Raw genomic sequence first — 13,651 nt, forward strand, 5'->3', positions numbered from 1 at the left:
CACGAGTGATGATGAAAATTTTTGTTAATACCAAGCGAGTTCTCTCGGAGAGTAAGAAGTCCACAGATGGACATAGTATGCATTTCGTAATAACGAGTGTCACATCAAACCACGACACTTGCGGGAGAATTTCCTGGCTGAATGGCAGGAATTGAAATAGGTACTGCCCAATTTCTATAGCAATTTTTGTGCGTTAGGATTCAACCATCCAAGTGGTCTATATATATTTGTAGTCATGTGTCAAACTCGAACATTTCATACTATACGTGATGTCACAGCTCATGATCTTGCGCCATGCCAAATACGATCATCAATCTCTTGATATTCATCCCCCCCCTAAGACTGAAGCTTAGCTTGCACTTGGCTTCCCAGAAAGGCGGAACATTCGCCGAACAATACACCTTGGAGGATCGTCTCCCCCTCTTCGAGAGCCCAGTACCCGGCATCGATCAAGCGTTGCTTCCAGGCAGAACGCTCCTCCTCATTGAGGTCATCCCAGGATCGGGATGGCTGCTCTTCTACCTCTTCAGGAGTTGACGAGGACGAGCGGGAGGAGTGAGTGTCGAAGCTCTCGATGTAGATGTTGTTGGACTCAGGGAGACATCGGACCAAGACGGAGTTAGCTGGGGTTGTTGCGTCAGCGTCCGGGGCTGCATCGGGATCGTTGGCGCCGGCTGCGTGACGGGCATGAAGGATATCTCGGAGGGTCTGCTTCGGGGAATCGGTGAGGGCCGAGAGCGCGGATGCGGTTGGGAGAGGGTGAGGCGGGAGGGGGTGGTACGGGCGCGCAATGGCCGCGCGGATATCCGGGGGAAGCCACTCGGAGGCCCCCAGGTACGGGGGCATGAGACCTCTGATCTCCGTGAAGGCCTGGAGGAGGACGCAGACGGTGATAATGGAGAGCAGGGCGGCAAAGCCGCTGGCGAAGTTGGTCCAGATCTCCGACTCGCCGGGCATGACCAGGACGTACCGCGGGGTGCGGCTGGAGGGCGGTGATGGGGCGAGCGGGAAGGTGTGCACGACGACCGTGTTGCCCATGCTGATCGAGGCCAGCTTGACGTATTGAGGAGGGGTCTCTGGCGTGACGGGGTGCGCTGGGGGGATGAAGTTTGAGAAACAGATCTTGGTCATCGAGAACGGGTGGACGTCTCGTAGGGTTGTATACGACCGGAGTTTGCCGTGGCCCTTTCTTGCACTGAACTCAACTGTCAAGACCTCGATGGACTGGTCGCTACCAGACACCGCAATAACAGTCTGCTGCTGACCGTCTGGGTTCGTTCCTAAACCACAAGTGTCCAGACCTAGCCCAATCTTGATTGATCTGCGCAGCTTCTTGCGCCTTACAATGACCCCGGAAGGCTTATCTTTCGAAGACGGCCGTAGATTTAGAATCAAAAGCTCGCAACCGCTTCGGTTTGGTGCATTCTGCAGAAGCAACAGCGTTGTGGGGGAGAGGAAGCGCAGCGCTCGGAATTTAGGCCTTGTCCTCGGTCCCTTTTCGGGCAGAGGTGTGCTGTAGACGCACCGCACGTCTGGCGAGGTATTTGACCTTGTCTGTGATGATATTTCACAAATAAAAACATCATTCCCGTTTGTGTAGGCCACTTTGTATTTCCCATCGTCCTCCAGATCGATGATGTCCACATCCTCAGCTTCCTCCTCACTGTTCAGGCGAATCCTCCCAATGACATCAGCCTCGGTCGGCGTGGGAGTGACTTTGAAGAATACAATTTCCCCGAATGAGCCAGCCCGGTCGCAATGGCACCTACTCGGGGAGCATCTGCATCTTTCCATGGGGATAGTCGCAATATCCTCTGATAGGTATCGGAGCCGGCCTTGGATTCCTTGGACTCCTTTGTCCGGAACAATGATACGCGCGCAAGTGCTGTAGACTTTCCTGGACGGGGATGCTCTTTGACTGTCTCTACCTCTTGTCCGGAAGTGTTCGCCGATCTTCTTTTTCGCGGGGGATAGTCGATCTGGAAGGATCTCAAATGTTGATTGTTGTTTCTCTTCTGCTCGGCCACGGAGCTGTTGATACCGGCCAGAGCAATGACCGACGCATCGCTCGCTTGCGCAGCGGCTAGCGAAGTAACCGAATCCTCGTCGCGCGAAAGTTCAATATCGACTACCTCGGAGATTTCGCTGCGTTTTGAAGTGTCCAACAGCGCCTGTGGTTCCACGTCGGCTCTCAAAGTTAGCGCAATGCCTCGGTATACAAGAATCAACATCACGATCTGTGGGGATCGCATGACTCTACTAGTAGAATATAGGGGAACCTGCAATTTTATTTCCAACACCACTACGTCCTTCACCTCCACCGCCTCCCACGAGCAAAAAGCCATGATTGCGCGGATCGAAATCGGCCGCGAAGAGGGGACAAGACAGAGTCAACTTGGCTGAGGGAATAGTTGGTGCCATAGCGAAATGACGGAGTGGCCGTCACAGCTATGTAACCAAGAACACACCAGCGACAGCCGTGAAGAAGTAAAATAAGCAAATAGCGAAAGAGGTGAGATGGATTGAAGGAGAGAAAGCTGTCTGCGCAAGTTGGCCAGCTGGAGTGCCGCAATGACGCGGGCGTTGGCTCACTTTCCGCCCCGGATTCTTGGCAAAATATCAGGGGAATACGAGGCCAACTGCACGAGTATCTACCCTGTGCTCAGTACTTTGAACTGTTCTACGATGCTCATCGAGTGTCTTGGGTATTCGCAAATGGTAACCTCTGAAAGTGAGTTGGTATTTATTCATCACGTTTCTCTTCTTGAATTCCCTTTTACATGGACCACGTCTCCACAGAGTTTAATCAACCTCCTGACCAGTAAATTCAGGAAGGTCCTTGCGAATATCTTCCCATGTCTTCTCGCCGTCCACCAGGGACCTGATCGCCTGTAGAATCTCATCCTCACTGGCACGGACCTGCTTGGTTGTGTCACGGTCACGCAAAGTGAAGGTGTTGTCCTTCACCGACTGGAAGTCAACCGTGATGCCGAAAGGTGTGCCCAGTTCGTCATTACGCGCGTAGCGCTTACCGATACTGGCCGAGGAGTCATCGACGCGGTTGGAAATACCCATACGCCGCAACTTGGTCATCAGCTGCTGCAGGAGGGGGCGGAAGGATGCGTGTGTCGAGAGAGGAACAATCAGAACCTTGGTGGGAGCGATCACCGGGGGGAAAGAGAGGACCTAGATGGAAAATTAGCATAGTGTCAAACGCACTTCGACGGTGTAGGGATACGTACACCACGGGCTTCATCTTCTTCACGAGCCCAGTAGACATGCTCAATCATGCTGTACAGGATTCTACCAATGCCAAACGAAGGCTCGATGACATTGGGTGTGTACTCGCGAACGTTCTCCACACGAGTGCGTTTCTCGATCTTGACAATGTCCTGGTCAAGCTCCACCTTACCAGAGCCAACACCTTCCACATCCACCTCAATCTTCCCATTCTTCTCCAGATCGATGGCCAACTTCTCACGGAGCTCCTGAGAGAGGGCCTCGACGGCAGCCGCGACAGCCTTGCCGTCCTTCTTGAAACGAGGTCCAAACTTCTTCTTGTCAAGATCAACCTGCCACTCCTCGACCTTCAAAGGCTCGGCCCGGGGCTCGCGGACAACAAGAGGTGCACCGGTCTTGTTCTTGTGCACTGTCAAGTCGTAGGCACTCCGATCAGCGCAGCCAACACATTCAATCCATCCATAGCTGGTCAGCAATTCCGCATCCCAGCAATCAGCGGCGTAGTGAGCCATCTCGTTAGCCATGTGCTGACGGAAGCGGAGCTTGTTCGGGTCCACGCCGAGCTTGAGAAGGAACAGCTGGATGCGGGCAATGAAGTATCCAAGTGTCTCGTTGTCGACCATACCGGTCTCAACAGCCTTACCAATGGTCATCTTCTCAGTCTTGGTGCTTCCAGAGAGCTGAACGTTACGGTTGAGGAAAGACATTTCAATATCCTTAACTTCCTCGAACCGGTGATGCTTCTTGCCACCCTCAGGGTCCACGTAATGTTCAATCTCGGCCATGAGGAACTCACGCACGCGCAACAGACCCGCGCGAGGCGAAATCTCGTTACGAAAAGACTTGCCGATGGAGGCCGATGCGAAAGGCATGGATTGTTGGTTGAACTCCAGCAGCTTCTGGAAGTTCAGGAATTGACCCTGGGCGGTTTCAGGCCGCAGGTAACCCGGCATGTTGCTGCTGGGACCAATCGATGTCTGGAACATGAGGTTGAAAGCGACGGGAGGAAGGAGGTTGCCATCGGTCGTCGGGTTTCTGATGTCGTATTTGGCAATGATCTGTTCCAATTGAGGGCCATCGAAGTTATCAATCTGCGCCAAAATCTCCTCGTATTCCTTGACGAGGGCATCATCAAGCTTGACGGCCTTTGCGTCCTTTGCCTTCCTCTTCTTCTTTGCTTCCTTTTCCTCGTCCACGACCACCTTCTGGCCACGCGCCTCCTTGTCGCCCTTCAAGCGAGCCTCGAGAACTTCCTCTACCAAGTGATCCGCGCGGAAGATTTCTCCAGTCTTGGGGTCCTTGCACATCCAATCGGCGAACTTGTCGACGTGTCCGCTGGTCTTCAGAATCTCATGCGGGGTGAGCATGGTGCAGTCCACTTCCAGCATGTCTTCCTCTAGCACGAAATGCTTGCGCCACAGGTCCACAATGTTGTTCAGCAGGGCCGTACCGGGGGGACCGTAGTCGTAGAGACCGGAAACACCTCCGTAGATCTCGAAAGAGGGAGTGTAGAAAAGCCGGCGCCGGAGCATTGAGTCCAAGACCGTGCGGTCAACGACCTTGCCGGTCTTTGTGTTTACGGTCGCCATCGTGAGCTGATTCTTCTTGGAAGCCTGGGCAGCCTTGAGCGCGGCGGTGGTGTGGAAAAAGCTTCTGGCGGGGCTAAAGAGAGGAATTTGGCGGGGAAGAAAGAGTCGAAGAAATGGCAATTGAGTCATCCACCACGTGAGTCGACCCCAGAACCAGCGAACACTGAGGAACCGATGGTAATGAAAGACAAGGGGAACTGGTGGGCAGAGATGAAACGAATATGAGTCAGAGTAACTGAAAATCTCCCTTTTCCCTTGATCGTTTTCTTATTCTACTCGTTTTCCAAGGGTCGAATCACGTTGCCGCAATAGGCAATTCTGGGCTATCTGGTCGAATCTCCGCCGGCGAAACATTTGCCCGTCAAAATTATTCTGATTATTTGCTTCTCTTCCGCATCGGAACTGGTAGAGCAACATCAACGAGATTGGGCTGTTTCTCGTTTTCGGGGTCAAGATGGGTTCCAAAAAGTCGCAATCGAAGCCTCCCCCGAGCGCTGCTCTGGATTATAAGCCCGCGAACAAGTTGAGGCGTCAAATGCTTCATGTCAAGCGCAAGCAGGCCAAGGACTCAGAGCGACGAGCAGAACGATTTGGAAGAAAAAAGGAAGAAGCCAAAAACCCGAAATTGAGGGAGGAGCGTCTCAAGCGGAATATCCCGCTGACTCTGGACCGGAAACGTGTCTGGGACGAGGCCGGTAGTGACGTTGAAGATGCCCTCGGCCTCAGCGTTGATGTCGAGCGCATCAAGCGACAGAGGAAAGAAGAGGAGGACGAACTTAACAGACCCTTGGAAGACAGCCAGTCGGGCTCGGACGAATCTGAAGATGATGTCGACAGCATGCTAGCCACCAGCGACGAGGAAGAGGACGGCGACGACGACCATAACGATGAAGAAGGCGGAGCTGGGAAGGCTAAGAAGGATGATAATCGGGGGCGCAAAAAGTCCTCCCTTCCTTCTGCTACAGAACGAGCAACCAGTCCGAGCCAGTCGACTCGGAGTACGAACCTCAACCTAGCGCCAGAGGCTCTCGCCGCCAAATTCCCAACGCTGTTCACTTCAGAGCCTCCTCCGACACCCAAGATCCTCATCACCACCTCGCTCAACTCTACCCTTCATAACGAGGCGAAATCCCTTACCAATCTGTTTCCTAACAGCGTTTACATTCGTCGTACGGCCCATCGCTACTCCCACAAGTTCTCCATCCGCGAAATTGCTTCCTTCGCATCAAATCGGAACTATACCACCGTCGTGGTTCTCCAGGAGGATCAGAAACGACCTTCTGGTCTGACAATTGTCCACCTACCTCAGGGACCCACCTTTCATTTCACCATCAGCAGATGGATAGAGGGCAAAAAGCTTCCGGGACATGGAAATGCCACAGAGCACTGGCCGGAACTGATCCTGAACAACTTCCGGACTCCTCTTGGTCTGCTTACAGCCCATCTCTTCCGGAGCATGTTCCCACCACAACCGGACCTGGAAGGACGTCAAGTCGTCACAATTCACAACCAAAGAGACTACCTGTTTCTCCGGCGTCATCGTTATGTGTTCCGTGAGAAGCGCGAGACTGAGAAGAGTGTCGTTGGCACAGACGGCAAGGAGATTAAGGGTGTGGAAGGCATTCGTGCCGGCCTTCAAGAGCTCGGTCCCGCGATCAACTTCAAACTGCGGCGAGTTGACAAGGGCATCCAACGTGCTAGCGGACAGGAGTGGGAGTGGAAGGGAAGCATGGAGAAACAGCGTACCAAGTTCCAGCTGTAGCATGCTCTCATTTGGTTTTATACCTTTGTTACGTGTCTGGTTGCATCATTGGGTTTGCATGGAGTTCAGCTTTCAAAAATGGGTCTTGGATGGCTTTTTCGTGTGCGCTTATAGTTTCTTCTCTTCACTGTCCAGGTGCCTGTACCATCTGTAGATAATATACTGGCAAAACAGTATTCTGTCAAAGTGGCTTTTCGGCCGAAGGCGGCGTCTCATCTACTCTTGAATGCCAACATGCGACTAATCTATAGATAAAACGCTCAGATACAGTACAATCAGCAATCCGTAGATGGAAACTGAGATCTACTCAAGTCGACCTAGTCGACCGAGTCAAATGTTTCCTTGACAACGCAGAATAAGATCCAGTGATCTTTCTCTGACTAACGACATCAACCGTGAGACGCTCATGAAATCTTTCCACGGAGCTACAGAGTATGTACCTCTCTATGGTGAAGGCCCCGCAGTCATAATGGCGATCTCCCGCTCCACAGGAATCTTCTTTCATGTCCAATAACCAGTGAAGAATTCAAGCAACTGAGCTCCTGGTTCCCTCATTGCGTTACCTGATTTGGTTCTCTTTTGAGGTACATATTTACAAAAATTATTCCTCAATTGTTGTTCCCCACCTGATCTTCTGGAGGAAAGCCTACTTAATTCAGCAGCTCTTGCGGCGAACCTGCAAAATCAATCATCCTGAAGCCTTCGCAAATACCAATAGCCATACCACCAACCATTATCGCATGACGCCGTCTCACTTGCATCGCAATGGCAGCCGAAGGCCCGGTCCTCAAGACCCCCCGCCGGTTCCTGTTCATCGCCTCACTAGGCAATATGCGTCCGTACCGTCAAACACGGCACAGCGCCGGGCATATCCTCCTCGATGCGCTTGTCCCCCTCCTCCCCGGGCGAATGCCTCTGGTATCCTCCAAACAGCCATCCGCCGGGCCCATCTTCTACAAAACATGGTACAGCCCATCATACATGAACGAATCCGGGCCAAAGTTGGTCCGACAGCTCAGTAGCTGGTTATCAACAACGCAATCCGAGGTATTAGGGCGAGTAGTCCGCCAAGGGGACGTCGCTTTGCCCGCGAACTTCGGCGATGCATCTGCAGCGAACGCCGAATGGCAGCTCCGGGGCGTTGATCCCCGCTCGCTGAAGAATTTCCGACCGACGCTGGTAATCTTGCATGATGAACTTGAAGCTCCAATGGGCAAGGTGAGGGTGAAAAGGGGCGGGCCTGAGAAGGCAAGTCTGCGCGGTCATCGCGGGTTGATCAGTGTCATGGAGAGTCTGCGCGGCAAGGGCCTGTATCCGCCGCGGACAGGACAGGCGGCGCAAGGAGCAAATGCTGGTCTGTCCATTCTGCGTGTAGGCGTGGGCATTGGCCGTCCTTCGACGCGAACCCGAAACGATGTTGCGGACTATGTCCTGACTGAAATGAACGCCGCCGAACTGGCTGCAGTGCGTGCAGCTGCGGTCCCAGTCTTGGACATTCTGGCGGATGAGCTCTATCGAGATTCTAACGATGACTGATGTTCTCATCCACTGAAAAATATCCACGGGGGAAGTTCCCGGTCTGCGCAGTACGATATCACGATTCCTAGACAGATACCCACCTTGTGAACACTTTCCCGTTCGCACATCGCATTCGACTCCAGGGCGTTTCCATTGTGGAAAGCCTTGATTAACAAATTCACAATTCTGAATATGGAGGCAATCAGCCGGAGCAAACACAGAATACATCCGCAGGGGATTGATTGGTAAATATAGTGTATACTAATTTTGCATAGCCCAGTAACGGGGATAGAAGAGTAAGAATATCCATGAAAGTAAAGACGCAGGTGCGAATCAGACCAGCAAAGCGCGAGAATGGCAACGACTATGAAGAGGAAAGACAAAACCGGCCCGCTGACATAACGTATCATACAGTTCCCGCTATACTCAGGTCCCGGATCTCTTGCAGAACTTCTTCTACCCTGTTATCCAAATCGCCGCGAGCGTATTGATCTCTTGTTTCGGCGTCGAGATATTGCTGCACCTGAGCCATGCGCGAATACGCTTCGGCGCAAAAACGTAGTTGAATCTTGACCAAGGCTTCGAAACTTGGGTCCAAATATGGCACACGTAGATCGATGAGCTGTGGAAGTTCCGTGAACAGTTGTTCATTAAGCTGCTCGTATGCTTGCTTGGCCATCTCGGTCTCCTTCTCCGCGCGGGGCAGCTTGGTGGCATCCTTGTCTGGCTTCTCGACCAGCTTCTTCACTTTCGCTCTCATAGCGTCGTAGTCCAGCAATTTGTGGTTCCGCTTCTTAATGCACTCGTTGATATCGGGGAAGTACGCACAGAAGCGCGAAATGGGATCCAGTACGGTTGTTCTGTCAAGCGGATTAACTATGGTCAGTGTTTGCCTGCAGCAAGCATGATCATCCAGTCGTACCTGTACGGTCCGTCCAATGCTTTGATCGTCTCGGCGTCCAAGTCCTCCACAGCTTGCTTGTAGCTTCTGCTCACACCATCCCGGGTACCCGCCTCGCCATAGAATGCATCAATCGTCTCCGCAATGCGCATTTGAGAAGCCGTCATTGCTTGTGAGCGTGTCTCGGTCAGCACAATGCCCCGCCATATAAACGGTAGTGTTTCGAATCGTTGGCACACCTCGTAACGAATCCAGATATCCCTTCGCTTCCTTCTGCAGTCGATTTGCCGCAGCCTCCATGGTCCGATATCGTCTGGAAAGCGAAATGTCGATCAGTAGCTGATCTCAAATATGCATACCCAAGCCTGCTCATACCGCTCCTCGATTTCATAGTCCCGGTCATTCGTTCTCTCCACATGTCCTGTAAGATTGAAGGTCAGATGTTAGTCCGTGTAATTTACCACAGCGCTTTGTTCTCCGCGGAAGCTTTGCAGCCTGTTTCGCACAGTTGCGGGGAATCATACCTGTTTTCATCATCACCTGCGTTGTCGCACGGTTGACATTTTTCTTGAATCCTGCACAAAAAAGTACCCATGTCAGTGTGCGTTGAGCAAATAATCATTCGAAGAGAAATGGTCTCGCGAACCTGCCCAAGACATGATTACGGTGTAGGCAGAAACGGGGAGGTGGAAGCGAGCGAGAGTAGAGAATCGAGTAGGGAGTAACGAGTAGAGAGAAATAGGATTCGCAAAGAGCGTGTGTTGAAAGCAAGAAGGAAAGAATAATAAGAGTTCGAGCGTCGATATTACGATTGCACAGTGTTTACAGCGAAGGTCGATCGTCGCAGGGCTGGACCTGGATAAGATGCCCAAATGCGGGACGATGATGATGGCTTCGGGATGGTTCCAGGGTGGCTGTGTGTGGCTGTGGGCAGTTTTGTTACCTGACGAAATACGGGTGCCTGTTTCTTACAGAGCTGATACTGGAGTTAGCCACCCGTTGACAGATGTATGTGGTAAAATTACTTCATGGTGGTTTCTATCGGTAACGGATCCGACGGTATGGAACAGTAAGTACTGGACGGATTTCCCGCGTACGTCATTTAATATACCTCAAAAAAAAATCAACGATTTGGAGATGATGTCAACTGGGACATTAGACTCAATATGGGCCTCTGCATAATGGTCTAAGATCATGTGTATGCCACTTGATGGCGTACATTCTCAACCCAAAGCTCGGTAGACTTGCTGGCTTGATGAAGTTAGCAAGTAGCACAGCAAAATGTATGGAGAGCGTTCATGACTCCATAATTTTATACCACCCGTTCTTGCTTTCTCCGTACCATGGCACATGCAGAACCTCGCGCATCCTGCAAGGTCACGACACAGGCGCCAACGAACGACCCGGAAGGTCAATCTGTATTCACTTTCGGCTGTGTAGAATATCTCGCGATATGCTCAGGTATCGGCAAGCATGCGATAACCGAATCAACACCTTGCGGGTAGGTCGAAGTGGCCCAGCCATTGAAGCGGCCAGCATGAGGAGATCTTTCATCTGCTATACCATGTTGTCAAACTAAAGTGAAGTAACGGTCCACCACCTTACTCTTTTGGTCTTGAGGCAATGCGGTTGGGACGTCGCAGAAGCCATTCTAGATCCATGAAGCCTTAGGTATGCCTTCTACTAGACATGCTGCCATGTCGTATGCGTGAGTGCAGGTAAACAGATGATGAATATGGGTTGAGGCATGAAAAAGGAACAATTATCTATTTCTCATTGCGTGACGAGTGCTTTGCAGCGTTCATTCTATGAAAGATAGACACCCCAATGAGATAGTGTACATAACTGGGTGAGTATAAACCAGACCTACTTAACCAGCCCGCCTCCCAGTATACCTCACTATAGAAATACAGAACTGTTGAAAAATAGCACTTTAATAATTTGAAAGAGCCAAACCGCCGTCTTGGTAAGCCAGGGTAAAATCAATGCACGAGTAAGACCCGCTGAGTTCATGGAAAACCCCGTAGAGACTCCCAGTCATAATACCTTGGAAAAGAAAATAAGATATGAAAGGCGCAGGAGAGGAAATCGAAAATGTGAAAAAGGTCGAAAGAAGAAAGAAGAGCAAGAGATAAGCCAGCCTGTAGAATGCTTCGTTAGCCGAATCAAGAGGCAGTCGACATGAGAAAGTCATTAAACTTTGTACAGCCGGTATCAGAGCCCATCAGTGGTGAAGAAGAAAAAGTATCGAAGTAGGAAATGATGATAAGCTCAATAGTCATGACCGTTCGTTGCAATGGCATCAATTCATGACGATGAAACTAAGCCCATAAGCTAGTAGCAAGGAAAAGAGCAACACAAATATATGCGCCGGTAAGGGAAACAAAGATACCTCCTTCTACAGATCTAGTCAAAAGGAGGACAACCGCCTGGAAGGGGTAAAACATGAACCACCCTGTTTTTCATATGGACACAGGAGGCAATTGTGAAGCACATTTGCGAAGGAGGACAAGCCCAGGCAGATACCACGTAAGATGACTGAGACAATACCTCCCCGGATGTGCGAAAATCCGCCATTTGCCCGCGCGGATCAGATAACACGCCAGCTATTCATCAGAACCCTTCCTCGCCGGCCTTACACAGCTTGATCTCGCGGACCCACTCAGATTTGAGGACCTGCGAGGCGTTGATACGGCGAGATGGGTTGGGGTCAAGGATGGAATAGATCACATTGCGACAACGGGCCTGAGAAAATGTAAGCGCTGGAGACCCTTTGAGGCAAGCATGATGAGCTCTTACCCGATGCAGAGTTTCAATGGGAGCATAACCATCCTCGTGCTTGCGGCCTTCCAGATAACGCTGGTAGAATTCATCCTCGTCCTTGCGGGCAACTCTCCACAGATGCCTTCCTGTCCTCATAGCCATGTAGATGACACCTGTAGCCCAGACGTCAACCGCCCTTGGATCAAATTCCTTTTCCACATATTCCTCAGGCGCAATGTATGGAGCAGAGCCGCAGAGACCCGCAGTCATGTGCGCTTCCTTCTCCCACGCCATACGGAAACACTCGCCATTCCCGAAGTCTGTAATCTTGAGTGCACCGTGAGTGGTCAGGAGAAGATTCTCTGGTTTGAGGTCACGATGAGCGACGCCCATTTCGTGCATGTATTCTACACCACGCATGAGCTGTTTGAAGAAACAATCGGCCTCGGCAACTTCCAGTTTGCCAGCGGCCAACACGAGCGTGTAGAGGTCTCCGCCGGCACAGTATTCCATGACCTCACAATAGTCGCCTTTGGCGTCCTGTAACAGGTCGAGGGTGTGAATAACGTTAGGGTGGCGGAGGGACGAGGAAATGCAGAATTCCGAGGTCAACCGTTTCTGGTATTTCTTGGCGGTCTCCTGCGGCCGACGGCGGAATTCTTTGACAGCATAGAGCTGCTCAACTCTGGAGTCCTTCGGGTCCACTTTGTGAGAGATCCGGACAATGCCAAAGGCGCCGCGTCCAACAATCTCTTGGCATTTGCCATATTTATCAACGAGAGAGGCCGTGGCGTTCGGACCCCCCTTCTTGTCGGCGGCCAATTTGTCACGCTCAGTCTTGAATTGGTCGATCCAAGTAGACATTAGTGATAATTGCTGGTCATCCACGTGGTCGTCCTTTTTTCTGCTACCACCACCCAGCATGTCTCGCAGAAGATCGGTCAGCTTCTCCTGCCGTCTTGCACTCTTGAGATGATGACAGTGTGTGCCATCTGGAAACATTTCAAATCGCTTGTGGACGATAGAACCTTCCCTTTGGTCTTTTCCATTTGCAGGCTTCGCCTTCTTTTCTTTTTCGTTGTCACCTTTCGTCGACGTCTGTCGCGAGGGAGCTCGAGATGATGGTCTTGATGTGGGTCTAGATGGCGCTGCGCTGCCATTTGTAGGAGCCTTTATGCTTTCCGTACTGCTATCTGAGGAGTCTCTAGCGGAGTCTGGTTCTCTGCTCTCTTTGGGTTCTTTTGACGTCGTCTTCCCAGTATTTGAGAACATGCGGGTGAGGCGATTTGCCATAGTAGCTCTTGTAGTTGTCGCCTTTACGGGCTGGGGATGCACGGGGAGTACATCCCCGTTCGCGGCGGACAGATTCATGCCCGCTAGAGCTCGTGTTACCTGAGACTCTCCATCTCGAGGGTCATTCGAAGTCTGTGATGCTGCGGCGGATGAGACTGCGGAAGGTACAGGTGAAACAGATTGCGGAGTCATGTGCAGTGAAGGGAGTGGCTATGTGCGAACGGAGGACAATAGGAACAAAAGTCGCCCCCGTTGCGAGTGGGAGGACAAGCGCCTACAGCACGAAGCTGAAGATGCCAAAGTTTAAAACTTTGGAAGATATGAGATTTGAATGTAGGTAAATAGAAAGGAGAAAGAGGGAGGAGAAAGAGGGCGGCGCGAGAGGGAGAAAAAAGTGCGGTGGCCTGTGGTGGCCTGAGGCGGCGGTCTACCGAGAAAGTGTAAAAAACGGAAATGTGACGAAAGTGACTTTTTTGTAGTGGAGGCCGGGCGGGCGAGTTCGACACAAAGAACCTCCAGAAACAGGGAGGTAAACGAAAAGAGAAAGGAATGAAAAAAGGAAAAAGAAGATAGGCACCGCGCAAC

General features: G+C 51.6%; 6 protein-coding genes across 6 annotated transcripts; 2 read left to right on the forward strand and 4 right to left on the reverse strand.

Moving 5' to 3' along the window:
* Window positions 1-37: 37 nt before the first annotated feature.
* On the reverse strand, window positions 38-2,551 carry P174DRAFT_438600 (uncharacterized protein). The gene is made up of 3 exons (XM_024826579.1): window positions 2,299-2,551; window positions 1,766-2,171; window positions 38-1,715 (listed from the first exon to the last, which is right to left on the reverse strand). The coding sequence occupies exons 1-3, from the start codon at window positions 2,419-2,421 to the stop codon at window positions 337-339; spliced, it is 1,908 nt and encodes a 635-aa protein (XP_024685379.1). The 5' UTR covers window positions 2,422-2,551; the 3' UTR covers window positions 38-336.
* Window positions 2,552-2,802: 251 nt separating this feature from the next.
* On the reverse strand, window positions 2,803-4,958 carry P174DRAFT_364798 (glycine--tRNA ligase; the record flags this gene model as incomplete). The annotated part of the gene is made up of 2 exons (XM_024822017.1): window positions 2,803-3,186; window positions 3,243-4,958. 2 exons carry the CDS (start codon window positions 4,956-4,958, stop codon window positions 2,803-2,805), a joined length of 2,100 nt encoding a protein of 699 aa, XP_024685380.1.
* A 325-nt stretch (window positions 4,959-5,283) lies between these two features.
* On the forward strand, window positions 5,284-6,591 carry P174DRAFT_364258 (rRNA-binding ribosome biosynthesis protein RPF1; the record flags this gene model as incomplete). Its single annotated transcript, XM_024821975.1, has 1 exon — window positions 5,284-6,591. One exon carries the CDS (start codon window positions 5,284-5,286, stop codon window positions 6,589-6,591), a length of 1,308 nt encoding a protein of 435 aa, XP_024685381.1.
* A 340-nt stretch (window positions 6,592-6,931) lies between these two features.
* Window positions 6,932-8,127, forward strand: P174DRAFT_448512 (aminoacyl-tRNA hydrolase; the record flags this gene model as incomplete). The annotated part of the gene is made up of 1 exon (XM_024828765.1): window positions 6,932-8,127. The coding sequence occupies exon 1, from the start codon at window positions 7,357-7,359 to the stop codon at window positions 8,125-8,127; it is 771 nt and encodes a 256-aa protein (XP_024685382.1). The 5' UTR covers window positions 6,932-7,356.
* A 192-nt stretch (window positions 8,128-8,319) lies between these two features.
* P174DRAFT_509953 (amphiphysin-like protein RVS161) lies at window positions 8,320-9,669 on the reverse strand (the record flags this gene model as incomplete). The annotated part of the gene is made up of 6 exons (XM_024831619.1): window positions 8,320-8,969; window positions 9,032-9,179; window positions 9,250-9,323; window positions 9,386-9,431; window positions 9,535-9,585; window positions 9,657-9,669. The coding sequence occupies 6 exons, from the start codon at window positions 9,667-9,669 to the stop codon at window positions 8,516-8,518; spliced, it is 786 nt and encodes a 261-aa protein (XP_024685383.1). The 3' UTR covers window positions 8,320-8,515.
* A 1,954-nt stretch (window positions 9,670-11,623) lies between these two features.
* On the reverse strand, window positions 11,624-13,258 carry P174DRAFT_457546 (serine/threonine protein kinase SAT4; the record flags this gene model as incomplete). Its single annotated transcript, XM_024829560.1, has 1 exon — window positions 11,624-13,258. The coding sequence occupies one exon, from the start codon at window positions 13,256-13,258 to the stop codon at window positions 11,624-11,626; it is 1,635 nt and encodes a 544-aa protein (XP_024685384.1).
* Between the last annotated feature and the right edge of the window lie 393 nt (window positions 13,259-13,651).

The sequence above is a fragment of the Aspergillus novofumigatus genome, assembly GCF_002847465.1.
Source record: "Aspergillus novofumigatus IBT 16806 chromosome Unknown P174scaffold_2, whole genome shotgun sequence".
Taxonomy (NCBI): domain Eukaryota; kingdom Fungi; phylum Ascomycota; class Eurotiomycetes; order Eurotiales; family Aspergillaceae; genus Aspergillus; species Aspergillus novofumigatus.